This window comes from Aegilops tauschii, chromosome 4 (genome assembly GCF_002575655.3).
Source record: "Aegilops tauschii subsp. strangulata cultivar AL8/78 chromosome 4, Aet v6.0, whole genome shotgun sequence".
Taxonomy (NCBI): domain Eukaryota; kingdom Viridiplantae; phylum Streptophyta; class Magnoliopsida; order Poales; family Poaceae; genus Aegilops; species Aegilops tauschii.
Genome location: NC_053038.3, coordinates 515,721,164 through 515,736,266, shown reverse-complemented (window position 1 = coordinate 515,736,266; position 15,103 = coordinate 515,721,164). Strand labels below are relative to the sequence as shown.

General features: G+C 45.3%; 3 protein-coding genes across 4 annotated transcripts; 2 read left to right on the top strand and 1 right to left on the bottom strand.

The window, feature by feature from the left end:
• The first annotated feature begins 298 nt into the window (after positions 1-298).
• On the top strand, positions 299-3,912 carry LOC109762626 (probable apyrase 3). Its single transcript, XM_020321497.4, has 7 exons — positions 299-631; positions 739-867; positions 1,009-1,065; positions 1,189-1,281; positions 2,338-2,543; positions 3,088-3,179; positions 3,287-3,912. The coding sequence occupies exons 1-7, from the start codon at positions 353-355 to the stop codon at positions 3,820-3,822; spliced, it is 1,392 nt and encodes a 463-aa protein (XP_020177086.1). The 5' UTR covers positions 299-352; the 3' UTR covers positions 3,823-3,912.
• Positions 3,913-4,107: 195 nt separating this feature from the next.
• LOC120963160 (uncharacterized) lies at positions 4,108-6,974 on the top strand. Its single transcript, XM_040387685.3, has 2 exons — positions 4,108-4,918; positions 5,998-6,974. Exon 1 carries the CDS (start codon positions 4,443-4,445, stop codon positions 4,824-4,826), a length of 384 nt encoding a protein of 127 aa, XP_040243619.1. The 5' UTR covers positions 4,108-4,442; the 3' UTR covers positions 4,827-4,918; positions 5,998-6,974.
• On the bottom strand, positions 5,033-10,135 carry LOC109762625 (uncharacterized). Of its 2 annotated transcripts, none has more exons than XM_020321496.4 (7): positions 9,312-10,135; positions 8,769-9,054; positions 8,406-8,464; positions 6,488-7,922; positions 6,302-6,414; positions 5,974-6,214; positions 5,033-5,864 (listed from the first exon to the last, which is right to left on the bottom strand). In XM_020321496.4, the coding sequence occupies exons 2-7, from the start codon at positions 8,923-8,925 to the stop codon at positions 5,266-5,268; spliced, it is 2,604 nt and encodes an 867-aa protein (XP_020177085.1). In that variant the 5' UTR covers positions 8,926-9,054; positions 9,312-10,135; the 3' UTR covers positions 5,033-5,265. The 2 variants fall into 2 exon arrangements, with proteins under 2 accessions (XP_020177085.1, XP_073353299.1); XM_073497198.1 differs by having other exon boundaries at positions 8,769-9,057; positions 9,312-10,134.
• Positions 10,136-15,103: the final 4,968 nt, after the last annotated feature.

Genomic DNA, 15,103 nt, shown 5'->3' with positions numbered 1-15,103 from the left:
CCGGCCGGGCACGGAGATAGTGGTCAGTGGACATCTTCGACGGGGACTAGGCTAGTTGATCTACGCAGCACGTAGGATTTTTTTTCTTTCCATACTTTTGTATGGATGTAAGATTTATAACATAAGGTATGCGCATGCAGATGAAGAATTTTGCCTACCCGGCTGCAGATGCTCTTAACGTACAGTACCAAGCAAGGCAGGGCAGGGACTCAGCTGCGCGGCCAAGCAAACCCTGGGGCTGCCCGTGGAAAGTCACGCTCACTCGAGCGCACTCTTTAAAACCCTTTCGGCTCGTCACGAGCACACTCACTCGAGCGCACGCGCACTAGCCGCCCACCACCAGCAGGTCGCCATGGCTCAGGCTCATCATGCCTCGAGCGTCCTCCTCCTGCTCCTCGTGGCCTTCTCGTTCGCCGGCTCCGCCTTTGCCGCTGACGCGGCGGTGCTCGGCCGGAAGGCCGGTATTGGCGCAGTTGCCGAGGAGGGGCCCGAGCTGAAGGCGGCGCCCGGGAAGTACGCTGTGATCTTCGACGCGGGCAGCACGGGCACGCGCGTGCACGTCTTCCGGTTCGACAAGAAGATGGAGCTCATCGACATCGGCGACGGCGACGACATCGAGGTCTTCGCCAAGGTATGTATATATATATAAGCACCACGCATAACAATCTATTCTAGGAGTATCGTATGCTGTTGCTTTCCTCTTAATTATATTCATTTTGATTTCTTGGTGCAAAAAAGGTGGAGCCGGGGCTGAGCGCGTACGCCGGACGGCCGCAGGAGGCGGCCAAGTCCATCGTGCCTCTGCTGGAGAAGGCCAAGAGCACCGTGCCCCGCTGGCTCATGAAGAAAACGCCCGTTAAACTAGGGGTCCGTCCTTAACAAACTATAGCAACAATAAATATACAGTTTGTCCAGCACCTAGTTTACTAGCCACCAAACAAATTGAAACGAAATTCATATATGGGACAGAAATCAATCGCTAAAATTATAAATGGAATTAATGTGCAGGCGACGGCTGGGCTCAGGCTCATCGGAGACGAGAAAGCAGAGCAAATTCTTGAAGCAGTAAATTATTTATTATCTCTAAATTCTACTCTTGTTCCAGTATCTATATATAGTACTAAAATTTGAAACGGGTGGACTTGTTTGAACTGATTATTCATAATTAACCAAGACACGTACGTACAGGTGAGGGATGCTGTCCACAGCCAGAGCAAATTCCAGTACAACCCTAGTTGGATCAATGTCCTCAAGGGGTCTCAGGAAGGGTCTTACCTGTGGGTACGTATACTCCTATCCTATGTACTACCTCCGTCCCACAATGTAAGACGTTTTTTGATACCAGTGGGACGGAGGGAGTAGTATACTAACTACTCCCTAAGTTCACAAATATAAGATATTCTAAGTTTTTCCTAAATCAGATGTAATATATATATAGACACGTATTAGGAATAATCAGATGTAGTATATATAGGACAAATTTTTCCTACTACGGGGTGTAGTTACTCCCACTTTTGTTCCGTACGTTCTAGATAGTATATATCATATCGGAGAGTATGTACGCGTAGTATGTAGTATATACGAATGTTTAGGTAGTATACATACTACTTTTTTGGTAGTATGTACCATATTTTGTGCATACTCTATTTTTGAATACAAATATGTACGTATTTCATAAATACAATAAACTATGAGCTCACTTGCAATTTTTTCATATAACTCACTTTAAATTACCTTAGATATAGTATATGAATATACTAAAAATAATAAAGTAGAGTATATACTACCACATGGTACTATATGAGAGATGGGTGTAGCTACACCCGGTATTGCAGATGGGATTGACTATTCGTCACCCTGGGTGAGGAATAGTTATTCTTCACCCCCCTCTATTTTACCATCAATGCATCGTAATTTTACGTTTCATAAGTTTTGTCTTATTTCTGACGTAAAAAGAGACAATAAGAAAATATATAATCATCATAAAAAATATTTTATGTTATGTAAAATTACAAATGTAAAAACATAGTGTAAAATACACATAAACTGCAAATTTTCTTGTCTTATGCCCTATATTTTTATTTTTTATGCCAAATTTTACGTAGTGAATCAATAAGAATGTAACTATTTGAATTCCAAACGTAATTTAATTATGAAATGATCGTAAGATTACCTTGGGTGAAGAATAATTTATTCTGCACCCTGGATGATGAATAGTAACACTATATATATATATATATATATATATATATATATATATATATATATATATATATATATATATATATCCACGTAGATGTGTTTACTGTTGTCACACAAATTGATATTGCACCGTAGGTTGCCCTGAATTATCTGCTGGGTAATCTGGGAGGAGACTACTCCAAGACGGTGGGTGTGATCGACCTTGGAGGTGGGTCCGTGCAGATGGCATATGCCATCTCTGCGGATGCCGCCGCCGCCGCTCCCGGGGTGCCTCAAGGGGACGATCCATACGTCACCAAAGAGTATCTCAAAGGAAGAGATTACAATGTCTATGTTCACAGGTTACATACTTGGACCCTAGTTAGCTAGCTCCCTCCTTTGTTATTTTACTTATTACTGTGCATCCATCTATGTTAATCCCTTTGTATTTATTTGTTCCACATATTAGCTTTCATATTAGCTTTGTCTAAAGTCAAATTTTATAATTTTTTATCAAGTTTGTAGAAAGAAATATATACTCCCTTCGTCCGAAAATACTTGTCGAAGAAATGGATAAAAATTGATGTATCTTGAACTTAAATACGTCTAGATACATCCATTTCTCCGACAAATACTTTGGAGAGAGTAACACTTACACTACCAAATTAATAGGATTAAAATTATCGTTGAATATATTTTCATATCATATAGGTTTATTATTGTAAATGTTCATATCCTTTTCTATAAAGTAGGCCAAACATTATAAACAATTGACTTGAATCAAAGCTAATGTGTGGGGTAAATAAAAACAGAGGGAGTATTTTTCAATTCTACAAAGGCCATATGGTAACTACTTTGCTCCCCTTATTAACGGTTTTACGGGTGGTAATTTTTGAACCATTTCAGCTACTTGCACTATGGCGCAATGGCTTCTCGGGTAGAGATCTTCAAGGCCAAGAATGGTCCAGTGAGCTACTGCATGCTGCGCGGATACAATGGTATGATATATATCCTTAATATTTGTGTTGAGTTAGCAGAGCACATAATATAATCAAATAAAGGAGTGATCGATGTACATTTATACATTCCTTGAATATGAATGAAGGCAAATACACCTATAATGGAGAGCAATACGACGCCATAGCGCCTCCGCAAGGAGCGGCATACGACAAGTGCAGAGAGGACGTCACAAGGGCGCTTAAGATCAGTGCGCCCTGCCAGGCCAAGAACTGCACCTTCAACGGCGCATGGAACGGTGGCGGTGGCCCCGGCCAGGCCGACCTCTACGTCACCTCCAGCTTCTACTACATGGCATCAGATGTTGGCTTGATCGACAGTGAGGCCACAAGTGGGAAGACCACCCCTGCGGCGTTCAGGGCCGCCGCCGAGAAGATTTGCCCGATGGGCTTCGTGGAAGCCAAGGCCGCGTACCCCAAGGTGCGATCCGCCGACGCGCCCTACATATGCATGGATCTCATCTACCAGTACTCCTTGCTCGTGGACGGTTTCGGTCTGGAGCCCACCAAGGAAATCACGGTGGCGCAGAAGGTGAAGCACGGGGAGTACTTCATCGAAGCCGCGTGGGCGCTCGGAGAAGCCATTGAGGCCGTCTCGCCGACCAAGCGGCTCAACGATGCATGATTTTAGATATAATTGCTAGTCCCTCGCAATAAGGTGCAATCATGTGTATCATACGATTAATTGCAATAAGGTGCATATGCTTGGACGCCATCTCCAATTGTGATCCTTTTATCATCCTTGCATATAGATGTGTGCGCCCACACAACACGCACACAGCCGCACTCATTCACATGTCGTTTACTGAATACCGGAGTCGTGGTTCTTCACGACTACGAAAATGTCACGATTATCCGGTTCAAAAGAAAATGTCACCATTATCGATAGAAATTGTCTGCCATGAAGAATAATCCGCGAAACGGGACATGCGATAAGGTGCAAACAGACACACGGACATTCCATCGCCGTCAGCATGCAGTGCAATGCCAAAAGTGAAGTTCAAATTGAGGATTCGAGGGTGTAAGTTTCACAACGAAAAAAAAAGTGGCACAACCAGTGATTTGTTGGGCCCGGCCGAGATCATACGCGCGATGCAGCCGTCGTACCGGGCCGGGCCGTAGGAGATCATACACGGGCTTTTCTGCCTTCCGAGCCCGGAAGGGAAAGCTGACCCAGGGTTACCGGGCCGGATTTCTCGAAGAGAATGAAGGGAGAGCGGCGGGGCCGGGCGAGGGGGAGGCGAAATGGCGAGCTCGTCATCCGAGGCGGCGCCGCCCGTCGCCGCCGGCGAGGATCCAGCGGCGGCCGCGAAGGGAGAAGAGAGGACAAAGAAGGAGAAGACGAGGGTGGTCTTGCCGCAGTTCCACCTGGACACGCTCATGAGGGCCGAGGAATTCCTGGAGCCTCTGCCGCCGCCGGACGAGGAGTTTCTTGCGCGGGTCCGGGAGCAGCGGGGACAGAAGGGCTTCGTCGAGATAGAACTCACCGACGACGACGACGACGAGGAGGAGGAGGGAGGAAACGCAGCTCCCCCGGCTAGTGGAAGGGGATCTGTGGAGGAGGACAGGTCCAGCCCCGAGGTCACCAAGAAACCGGGCGGCGGCACTGCGATCAAGAAGCTCAGCTGAACAGCTGATTCGTCGGTTGATTGGTGACTGATCATTAATCCGGCCTCCTGTCCTGCTGCTTAATTCTGAAACTGCTGTAGGATATGTCATGGGTATGTTCTGTTCTATCATGTTTTACTGTTGTCGAATTCTGAAACTGCTGTAGGATATGTTATGGGTATGACTGGAATGCATGACATATGTATCGGTGTTGATTATGCGCGCACTGATTATGGATCACTCTGAACTTCACTGAAATGGGTGTCACTTTGACAGTATTTTGCACAACTAACTCACACTACAAGTTACACAAATCACATATGCACACACCACACAAGGCACAAGAACAACATCGTAATCGTCAGCTGCACACTATCAAGCTTTCTTCACAAGAGGGGGAAAAAACCTCACTGGCTCTGCCCTCCCAAACATGTTAAAAGCTACGTATCTAATACTCAAATTAGCAAGCACACAAATGCTCTGAGTTGATCGCCCTGATAGACTGTATCCACAAGCCATAAGCGACATCTTCTAGCAGTTCATCCAGCAAGAATTCCCATATATCCACAACAGTCTCCTCACTTTCCGATCGGAGATTCATCCATGTTCCCTCTTCCAGATCCACACTAACTAGCAGGTTCAATGTGCTTGGAAATTCATAACAGAGATGGCCCTCAATGTGCTTATTTATTTCTGAGATGAGGTTCTGTCCCATTGGAGGTGCCTGTATGTTTTGTCTGACAAAGGATAAGCAATGGGGGTTTCCAAAGTGTTTCCCCTGAATTGCTGTTATAGCTTCACAGATGCAGTCAAAGAAGAGCATGAAATCATCAGTTTGATGATTGCCCTGATGCAGTTCTTCAAACAGGCCGGTGCTGATCAATTCATCTTCTAGATACCATACATCTAAGTTCTGGTCTGTGCATAGTTCTGATAGCTCCAGTACTGTTTCTATGTAACCTAACCTGACATCCTTGTCCTCCCAGAAGATCTCCTCTGGGTCTGATCCATCATCTTGGTAGTACTGGTGGGGACTCGAGACATCTTGGCGCAACTCACCTGTAGGTCATTTTGGGAGATGAAACCATTAGATTTAAAAAAAAACACTTTGTTTTTCTGAAGGTCAATGGTAAGCATACATTAGATTTTTTTATCAATTGAATATTACATTGTATTGGGCTCTTATTTTCAGGGCTTTCGACATCTTCATGGAAGAATGGATCAAGAATAGACACAGGACTGGGTTGCTCTTGCTTTTCATGGTTTTCCTCTTGTGATGTTGGTCCAAATGACGCGCTTCGTCTGGGAGTTTCTGGCTCTTGGTGCTCTAGCATCTCGACAACATTCTCAGGGGAACCTGGACAAATCTCAGCATGCTCTTTACCTGGTTCTGCTGCTTCTGTCGTTTCCTTCAATGCAGACATTCGAAATTTTCATTAAACTAGCACATCAACGGAAACTAGATGAAATAGCAATAAATATTATCTTGAACATACTGGGGGTGGGTAATATTTGTGTTGCTCTGCTGGAATGCATTGCGCATTCCGAATTGCTTGCGAGTGATCCAGATTGTCAGTTTCTTCAATACAACCAATATCAAGTTCAACGTCTGCAAGTATTCATATTCTGTTAATATAATATCCATGCAGTATTTGATAATTTTGTATTCTGTAATCACTCACCTTGTTGTGTGTCTTCTTCCTTGTAATAATATCTTTCTTGATCCGCTTGTTCAACTGTTGCTTCATTAGGACCACATTCAGCACTCCCTGAATCTCCCTCTGTTTTATTTCCTTCTTCTGCAGATTCTTCCCCCTCAGCCTTGTGTATGGCACAAATATTTTTCTCTTCCTGTGAATGTTCAATACATTCTCTTACCCTTGGGGTATTCCCAGGTGATGATGGGGTACTGCATTGAGGGAGGGAAAGCATTCCTACCAAGGACCTTGAGACCTGAACTGCTGGACTTGGATACTGGCCAGTATGACTATTGTCCTTCAGAATTTCTGTTAAATGTTTTTTGGCTTCTGCGTAGAAGGTGGATGCATCCTTTGACTTGGATACGTCTCTGTTGAAACCACCTAGTGAATGATTTATTTGCTTGTGTTTGCTGCTGTTTGAAGGTCGAACATCATTTTTATCAGTAGCTGGAGGGGCCTGTCTGGAATCCTTTATAATTGTAAATGAATCTCTGAGCAAACACGGATCTCTTTGTACATCATCTTCGTTCATTGGGGGTCTTCCTTTTCTAGTTTCTCCGGTCACGATTCTGAATCTTCTCCTGACTTCCTTAACTGAAAATGTTGAACATTCAGCTGCACTGTATTCTGGAGCTTGAATTCCACCTGATTGCTGATGTAAGTATGTCGATGCAGTTGCTACTGTAGGATCAAAGCCTCTCCTTGGATTCGGCTTGAGTATTACTATTTTGTTAACTGGCTGAGAAGACCTTCCCTCTGATGCATGTGTTCTGCTTGGTTTATCTTTCTTCCAGAAAAATATATTTCTGCTCTCTTTATTCTTTGTTTTGATAGTCAACTCACGCTGATTTGAAGCCTTTGTATCTTCAACAATGTTAGTTTTTTCAAGCATTTTTTTGGGCTCTAACCTGGCCCCTACATGTCTGTTGCAAATATGTTTGTTGTCAACAAGCTGCTTTTCCTCGCTCACCGGAGTTTTCTCATAAGCAAGGTCACAGGGAGGATTGTTATACTCATTAAGCTTTGTATGGATAATGGACTCTAATTCAGGGTATAGTTCACTCTTATTCCTGCAATCATCATGCGGCCCTTCATCGTGGTACTTATAGACTTGTCCCAGGAAATCTGACAAAGCAAGCTCAAGGCCATCTTCTTCCACCTGTTCCATGCATTTTGAACCACTGGGATCCAGGCACTCAGAGGAGGAAGCAATGCCTATGTCTGCGCTGGGATCTGTGACTCCCTTTGGTTTGCTGTTCGGTGTTGTTCTTTTGTCCAGACAGACATCATGTCCCAGGTCAGCCAATATCCTTTGAACCTCATCGTTTGGGATCTTCTTCGAATGTTTTGGCTTGCCAAGCTCACCCCCCATGAGTCTTTTGACAGTTGGTTTCGTGGTACTGCATTCCTCCGTGTTCTGAGAAATACAAGACCAAAACATGAGTTGTCTCCAGGAAACAAGTTTCGACATGCAGCGTAAATATTACTACAACAATAGAAAAGCTTGAACAGAGTCTCCGTTGCATCAAGAGGACTGAATGATGGTAGTTCAGTACAAACCCATACACAGTAAGGAGGTTCCTTCAACTGCCCAACAATGCTGTATTTATGAAATCATATCCGGACTGCTGTTTTCCAAGTTTATTATTACTCAACTTATATTAAACTGTACTTTGCTTCGAAAACTTTTTGGCTGCTATCAGAATCAAGTTGGCACTTTTCGAAACCACAAGTCACAGCGATTTTGTTATGCAAGTAACTTGATATAGCATCTGCTGCATCTGGGTGGAGTTGCGGTTTTAACGTACACGCTATGTGTTCTACAGTAAACTGTAATTCATGTGTATTTTTCACTCTTAGAACCGCATGCTTTTCATTTGATATACAAAAATTAACTTACATCCCTGTCTTCATCTGTTTCCTCAAAGTCCCTAGACTTCTTTCTCAAGTGCCCTCTTCCTGCAACCAAGCAGGGTGTTACTAGAAGCGGTATAAATCCCAATAACAGAATTTACAACAAGAAGCTTGAGTGATGTATTTCCTGAATGCCTTAAAAAAATTGTTAGTTCTAGAGGGATCAGTTGCTAGTTTGTAGCACTAGAGAATTGTGAAGCGAAGGATGGACATCAGAAATGAAGATAGTACTGTCATGAAACTGAATTGCTGTTGCACTACCCACTTATCTAGATCACTACTACTATTCTGTCTTTAGTCTTTACATAACTAATATAGCTGTGGTTTGTACATTTAAGAGAAGCAGTACCAGGAAAGCCACTGAAGGAGTGCCTTGTGCTCCCTTGCTTCCTGTCAAGGATGAGCTTGGGGTCGCGGCGGGAGTAGAACATGCGGATGAGGCCCCAGGTGCACCCAACATTGTTCTCCTGGATCTGTGTAGCGCGTCTCTGGCTCGTCTTCCCCATCCTCTCGGTGGTTTTCTTCTAACTGCGCTCTGAAGCTCAATTACCCGGCAGCAGTGTGAGTTGTTCGATCAGTTCATGGTGCCAATCCTCTTGCAGCAAGCAAGCGTGGTGGCAGAAAATTTCTGCACTCTGCTGCGGTTAGATGAACAAACAATTAGAGTTGGCTGCAAATGACCATGTTCTGATTGGTATGTTCCTGCTGGTCCAATACCAACGTAGAACAGGATTGTCCTACTTTCACTCTGGTTTGGTTCTGACCATTGTTACTACATTTCTCTTGCTATTGTAATCACAGGAACGGAGCTGGGCATGCGAAACCGCCACCAGAGACAATTTGTACTACCATGTTTGTAAAACAAGACAAGAGTAGAACAAGAATTACTTACCGACAATTGCGACACCGCAGCAGGGAAGAAGATGAAGAACCGTGGCTAGCTCCGAGCCGAGGAGGAGGAGGAGATCACCACACAAGACTAGCCAGAGGAGTGCTAGGGAAGCAACCATGAGGAGGGGGCCATGTGAAGGGATGCTACGGTCAGCTGCAGCCAGGCTCGCCGACGGCGGCGGCGGAAGGAAGGAAGGAATCAGAAGGAGAAGCCTTTCTTGCTGGCTCGCACAGGCCAGTGCCAGTCCGGTCAGTCAGTGGCACGCCATCTTTTTCATCTTCTTCCCTCGTGCCTGCCGGCCTCTCTTTGCGCTTTGTGGAGCTGGCGTGGAGGGGCAAGCAGCACAGCTATGGCGACGGACAGGTGTAGCGGCAGCACCAGCAGCGGCACATGCCATGGACACGCATCAAGGTGGCCACGGCCCCCCACGCACCCACGCACGCATGCTTTTTTCCCCACCCCTCTGCAGGAAAAAGTGGCAGGATCAGAGCGGTTGATAATTGTCCTTGAGGCCGCCCTGTAGCAATCATCCAACCTTGTGGTAAAAGCATCATATCAATTTATTTTACTACGTATATAATTGCTGAATGCATGGTTGTGTAAAAAAATTGGAAATTTGGAATATGTGAATGGCTGTGCTAAATGCTTTGTCGGCAGAGCTCGTGTTTCTTATTCGTCGGCAGAGCTCACGTTTTTTACTCGTCGGATTGTTTGGGTTGGCTCCACGCCGTTCATCCTGCTTTGTACTCCCTCCATAAAGAAATATAAAAATGTTTAGATCACTACTTTGTGAAGGACACATATACTTATTGCGGCATTTTGAGTTAACAAAAACATCATTTATCAAAAAAAAAGTAGTACGCATCCCGTTTCCGTCAAACACTTTTTAAGTGCTACACACAGGGACAGGATATACGTGAGCAGTAAGCATGCACATGTGCCTTGATTTTTCTATTATATACTTTCCTTGTTTTGCTCATCATGCGTGCATGTCACGTTCGTGTTGTGGGCTAGCGATCGATGGAGTACGTAGTGTAGCCGGCAAACGTACGTAGCTACAGTGCACGCCAATCAAACCTCAGAAACGACGGCTCACGTTATCTATATTTGCTTCTCTAACTACGTGCACCTTGATTGTGCTTACTCTCGATATAGGCTTTCGTCCCGCTTTATAAATAAAGCAACAGCTAAAAGAGTATACGGGTGAACGATACAAGGTGGTGAGGTAGCCCCCTTACCAAGCTGATCCTGAAAAACCTAGCACACGCAGAACGCAGGCGGCTACGCTACCGGCAACGAGCACCGGAATAACTAAACACCCTATCTATCTCTTTCTCTCTCCCTGACAGCGTGTTTGGCTACAATGGGCAAAGGGAGATAGTTTACATGTGGGAATTAATTAAGCAGGGGATTAGACATGGGGATTTGATTTGAGTCCCACTCTCTTTCTCTCTCCCTAAAAAGTAAATGATTCAGTGACAACCATGCTTCATGTTTACTAGTACAGGATTATCGACTAAAATACAGTGTTAAATAATGGATGCAGATTAAGCTCTTGACACGCATATATGATGATAGAGTGTTGGACTGGAATCTACTGCACCAGGTTTTGCGAACTAGCGGAACGGCTTCGTGTTAAATAGATGGGACGCACCTCCCATAACAGCGCATACATGCGGTTTGGATTACAACCTTGGAGATCAAGAAAGGAGATAGAGATAAGAGGTTACATGAGATAAACATAAGACTCTAACAACCTAACTACCTCAACTATCTCCTATGAGATGCGCCGGTCACATAACGTGACATGTTGTATGTTTAACACCCTTCCTTAATCACAACTGCATTAAGTTGAGATTATACTTGAAGTTTTCAAAGCTCTTGATCAGCAATGCCTTTGTGAACCCATCTGCAATTTGGTCACGGGAATGCATAAACCGAATGTCAAGTTGCTTCTGAGCAACTCTTTCTCTGACAAAATGAAAATCTATCTCAATGTGTTTAGTTCTGGCATGAAACACTGGATTAGCTGAGAGATAAGTCGCACCAAGGTTATCACACGACAGACAAAGAGCTTGTTTACTCTTTATGCCAAGTTCCTTCAACATGGACTGAACCCATATGATTTCAGCTGTGACATTTGCCAGAGCCTTGTATTCTGCCTCAGTACTGGATCTGGAGACTGTGGCTTGTTTGCGAGCACACCATGATATCAAGTTGGATCCAAAGAAAATAGCAAAACCACCAGTGGATCGTCTATCATCAAGACAGCCTGCCCAATCAGAATCAGAGAAGGCACTGACAAGTGTAGAAGATGATTTGCTAAAATTAAGACCCATGCTTAATGTGTTTTTGACATATCGAACTATCCTCTTTGCAGCAATTAAATGGACAGTTGTAGGTGCATGAAGAAACTGACATACTTTGTTGACAGCAAAAGAAATATCAGGCCTTCTTGAGAGACGTGAAGTCCATCCTTGTGCTTCTATACTTCAATCCCAAGAAAATAATGCAAGTCTCCAAGATCCTTCAAGGCAAAATCTGCACTCAAATCTTTCAACAGTCCTGTGATGGCTTCATTAGATGAGCTTGTTACAATAATATTATCAACATATATGAGGACAAATATGCATGTATTGGACTTGTTGTAGATGAACAGAGAGGTGTCAGACTTTGAAGGAACAAAACCAAGTGTTTGCATTTTGTGACAGAGACGGGAATACCATGCTCTTGGTGCCTGTTTCAAGCCATAGAGTGCTTTGTCCAATTTGCAGACATAAGAGGGTGCACTTTTACTTATAAACCCAGGAGGTTGTTTCATATATACCTCCTCTTCCAGAACACCATGAAGAAACGTGTTCTGTACATCAAGTTGCCTGAGACTCCATCCCCCTGGAAACAACAACAGACAAAACAAGACGGATAGTGGCAGCTTTAACAACCGGACTAAACGTGTCCTCATAGTCTATGCCATACCGTTGTTTAAAACCCTTTGCAACGAGCCTAGCTTTATAGCGATCAATAGTTCCATCAGATTTCCTTTTGATTCTGAATACCCACTTGCAATCAATTAAATTTTTACCTTGGTGTGGGGGAACTAAATGCCAGATTTTATTTTTCTTGAGTGCCATGTATTCTTCATTCATGACATTCTTTCACTTTTCATCACCAAGTGCTTCCTCAAGCGTATGTGGTTCACCTGGTTCACCTGTCGAACAAACCATACCATATTTGGTTATGTGTTTATAATTAACTGGATGTATTACCCCATGTTGTAGTCGTGTACGTCGTGACGGTGCAGCAGTAGGATCACCAGCCACAGAGAATCCCGGGGCAGAAACTCCTGTAGCAGAATCTGCTTCCACCGGATCTTCTGTGACAATTTGATCATGTGCAGCTTCTCCAGTCGGCGCAGAGGATCCCGGGGCCTCATCATTGGCTGATGATTGCGCATCCTCCTCGAAGCAGACGCCAGTCGGGTGCGTGGACGCGCGCGTGTGCGCGCTGGAGTCCGCGCCGGATCCCGCGTCAGGCCTGGGCCCCGCGCCAGGTGGGCGAACGGAGTCGCGTCGCTTGTACACAAGCGGCTGGTCGCGGAACCGCACGCCGTCCTGACGAGCCGCATGCTGCCGCGGATTGGCGCGGAGGAGGACTCGGGCCACCGCCACTGGAGGGACGACGCGTGTCGCGTGCTGGGCTGGAGACAGCGACACGGTCGGCGGACGATGTCGCTGGCGCATCGGCCGCGCCTGCCGGTGCTGATCCCGAGGAGAATCGACTGGACACCTGCTGCGGGGCCGATCCCGAGGAGGATTTGCCTCCCAGAACCGGACACATGGAATATGGGTCTGTCGGCGCATTTTTTTTTACTGATTTCTGCATCGTTTCGCGGTTTTCTCCTGTAGCATCATCAGAAAACTCATGCACACCATTAGTAGCAGAATTAGTCAACAATTGATCATCATAATTCGGACCCCCTTGATCAATACTGGTGAGATGAGTGGGTAGAAGAAGAATTTCTTCTCGAAGGCGAGTGCCGGCGTTTGGATGTAGGGTGGCAAACGGAAACTTTGTTTCGTCAAAGACAACGTCACGAGATATATAAACGCGACCAGTGGATATATCTAAGCACTTGACACCTTTGTGTTGAGGGCTATACCCTAGAAAGACACACTGCTTGGAGCGTAGCATGAGTTTGCTTTGTTGTATGGGCGAAGGTTGGGCCAACAAGCACCCAAACACACGAAGGGATTTGTAGTCTGTTTTTGTGTGAAGAAGTCTTTCTACAGGAGTTTCATTGTTGATGACTCGACTAGGGAGCATATTGATGATATGAACAGCAGTGAGAAAGGCCTCATCCCAAAACTTGAGAGGCATGGAGGCCCCTGCCAAGAGGACGCGCCCAACTTCAACTATGTGCCTGTGCTTTCGTTCAGTAGAGCCATTCTGTTGATGAGCATGAGGGCATGAAACGTGGTGTGATATGCCAAGTGTTTGGAAGAAAGAGTTTAGTTTTTCATACTCCCCCCCAGTCCGATTGCACTGCAATAATTTTGCTAGCAAATTTTCGTTCAACCAAGGCTTGGAAGTTTTGAAAAACTTGAAAGACATCAGATCTCTTTTTGAGAAGATAAATCCACACAAATTTGCTATAGTCATCTATGAAGCTTACGTAATACTCGTGTCTACCAACAGAAGTAGGGGCAGGACCCCACACATCAGAAAAAATTAATTGAAGTGGTTTGGTAGAAACACTAGTAGATATTGGGTATGGTAATTGATGACTTTTGGCACATTGACAAGAATCACAAATAGTTTCGACATTTTGCTCACCAACAAATGGGAGTTTATTTTTCCTAAGCAATCTTTCAACTAAAGAAAAAGCAGCATGCCCTAATCGATCGTGCCACCGTGTTAACGAGACTTTGACAACACCATTGGCTTGTTTATTGAGTCTCCTAATCTCCGGAATCAAAGGGTAAAGCCCTCTAGCACATCTACCTCGATAGAGAACTTTCTTCGTTGCCTGGTCCTTGATCAAAAAGAAGTATGGGTGAAATTCGAGGAAAACATGATTATCAAGGGCAATTCTATGAACAGAGAGGAGACTTTTAGCGGCACTAGGGACATGCAAGATTTTCTTAAGATGAATTGGATGATGAGGGGTACGAAAAATAGAATGACCAATGTGACAAATCTGCATACCTTCTCCACTTGCCGTGTGGATGTGATCTTTGCCATGGTACTTCTCCTTCATCGTGACCTTTTCAAGTTCATTGGTTATGTGATTAGTGGCACCACTATCAACATACCAATTTGTGTCGACGCCGTAGGATCCATGAGCCGCGGCGACCACCTTTTCTTCATCTTGGGAGTCATCGTCATCTTCATCGTAACGATACCAGCAGTCCTTCGCGGTGTGCCCTAGCTTGCCACAAATTTGGCAGCGGGGCATCTCTGAGCGTGCCCGATTTGGGCCACCACCACGGCGACCGCGGGATGCACCGGAGCGGCCGTTGGAGTTGCCGCCGCCACTGTTGCCGCCACCACCGCCTCCAGGCCTCCCCTTGCTGCGGGAAGAGCCACGGCCACGTGAGCGCAGAGGAACGGAAACCGCCGCCCGAGTGGTTGAACTGAGCCATGCGTTGATCGAAGTTGCTGAGCATGGTGTAGAGCTCGTCGAGGGAGACCGGCGTGACGCGGGCGTCGAGGGCGGAGACGAGGGGCTGGTAGTCGATGTCGAGGCCGTGGATGATGTAGGAGATGAGCTCGTCGTCTTGGATGGCCTTCCC

Bases quoted from the DNA above. Each gene is read 5' to 3' on its own strand.
- LOC109762625 (XM_020321496.4), bottom strand. From the start codon at position 8,925: ATGGGGAAGACGAGCCAGAGACGCGCTACACAGATCCAGGAGAACAAT. The intron at 7,923-8,405 runs GTAAGTTAATTT...TGTATTTCTCAG, and splicing joins AAACAGATGAAGACAGGGAT to AACACGGAGGAATGCAGTAC. The intron at 6,415-6,487 runs GTGAGTGATTAC...GAATACTTGCAG, and splicing joins GGAAGAAGACACACAACAAG to ACGTTGAACTTGATATTGGT.
- LOC109762626 (XM_020321497.4), top strand. From the start codon at position 353: ATGGCTCAGGCTCATCATGCCTCGAGCGTCCTCCTCCTGCTCCTCGTG. The intron at 2,544-3,087 runs GTTACATACTTG...GAACCATTTCAG, and splicing joins TACAATGTCTATGTTCACAG to CTACTTGCACTATGGCGCAA. The intron at 3,180-3,286 runs GTATGATATATA...ATATGAATGAAG, and splicing joins CATGCTGCGCGGATACAATG to GCAAATACACCTATAATGGA.
- LOC120963160 (XM_040387685.3), top strand. From the start codon at position 4,443: ATGGCGAGCTCGTCATCCGAGGCGGCGCCGCCCGTCGCCGCCGGCGAG.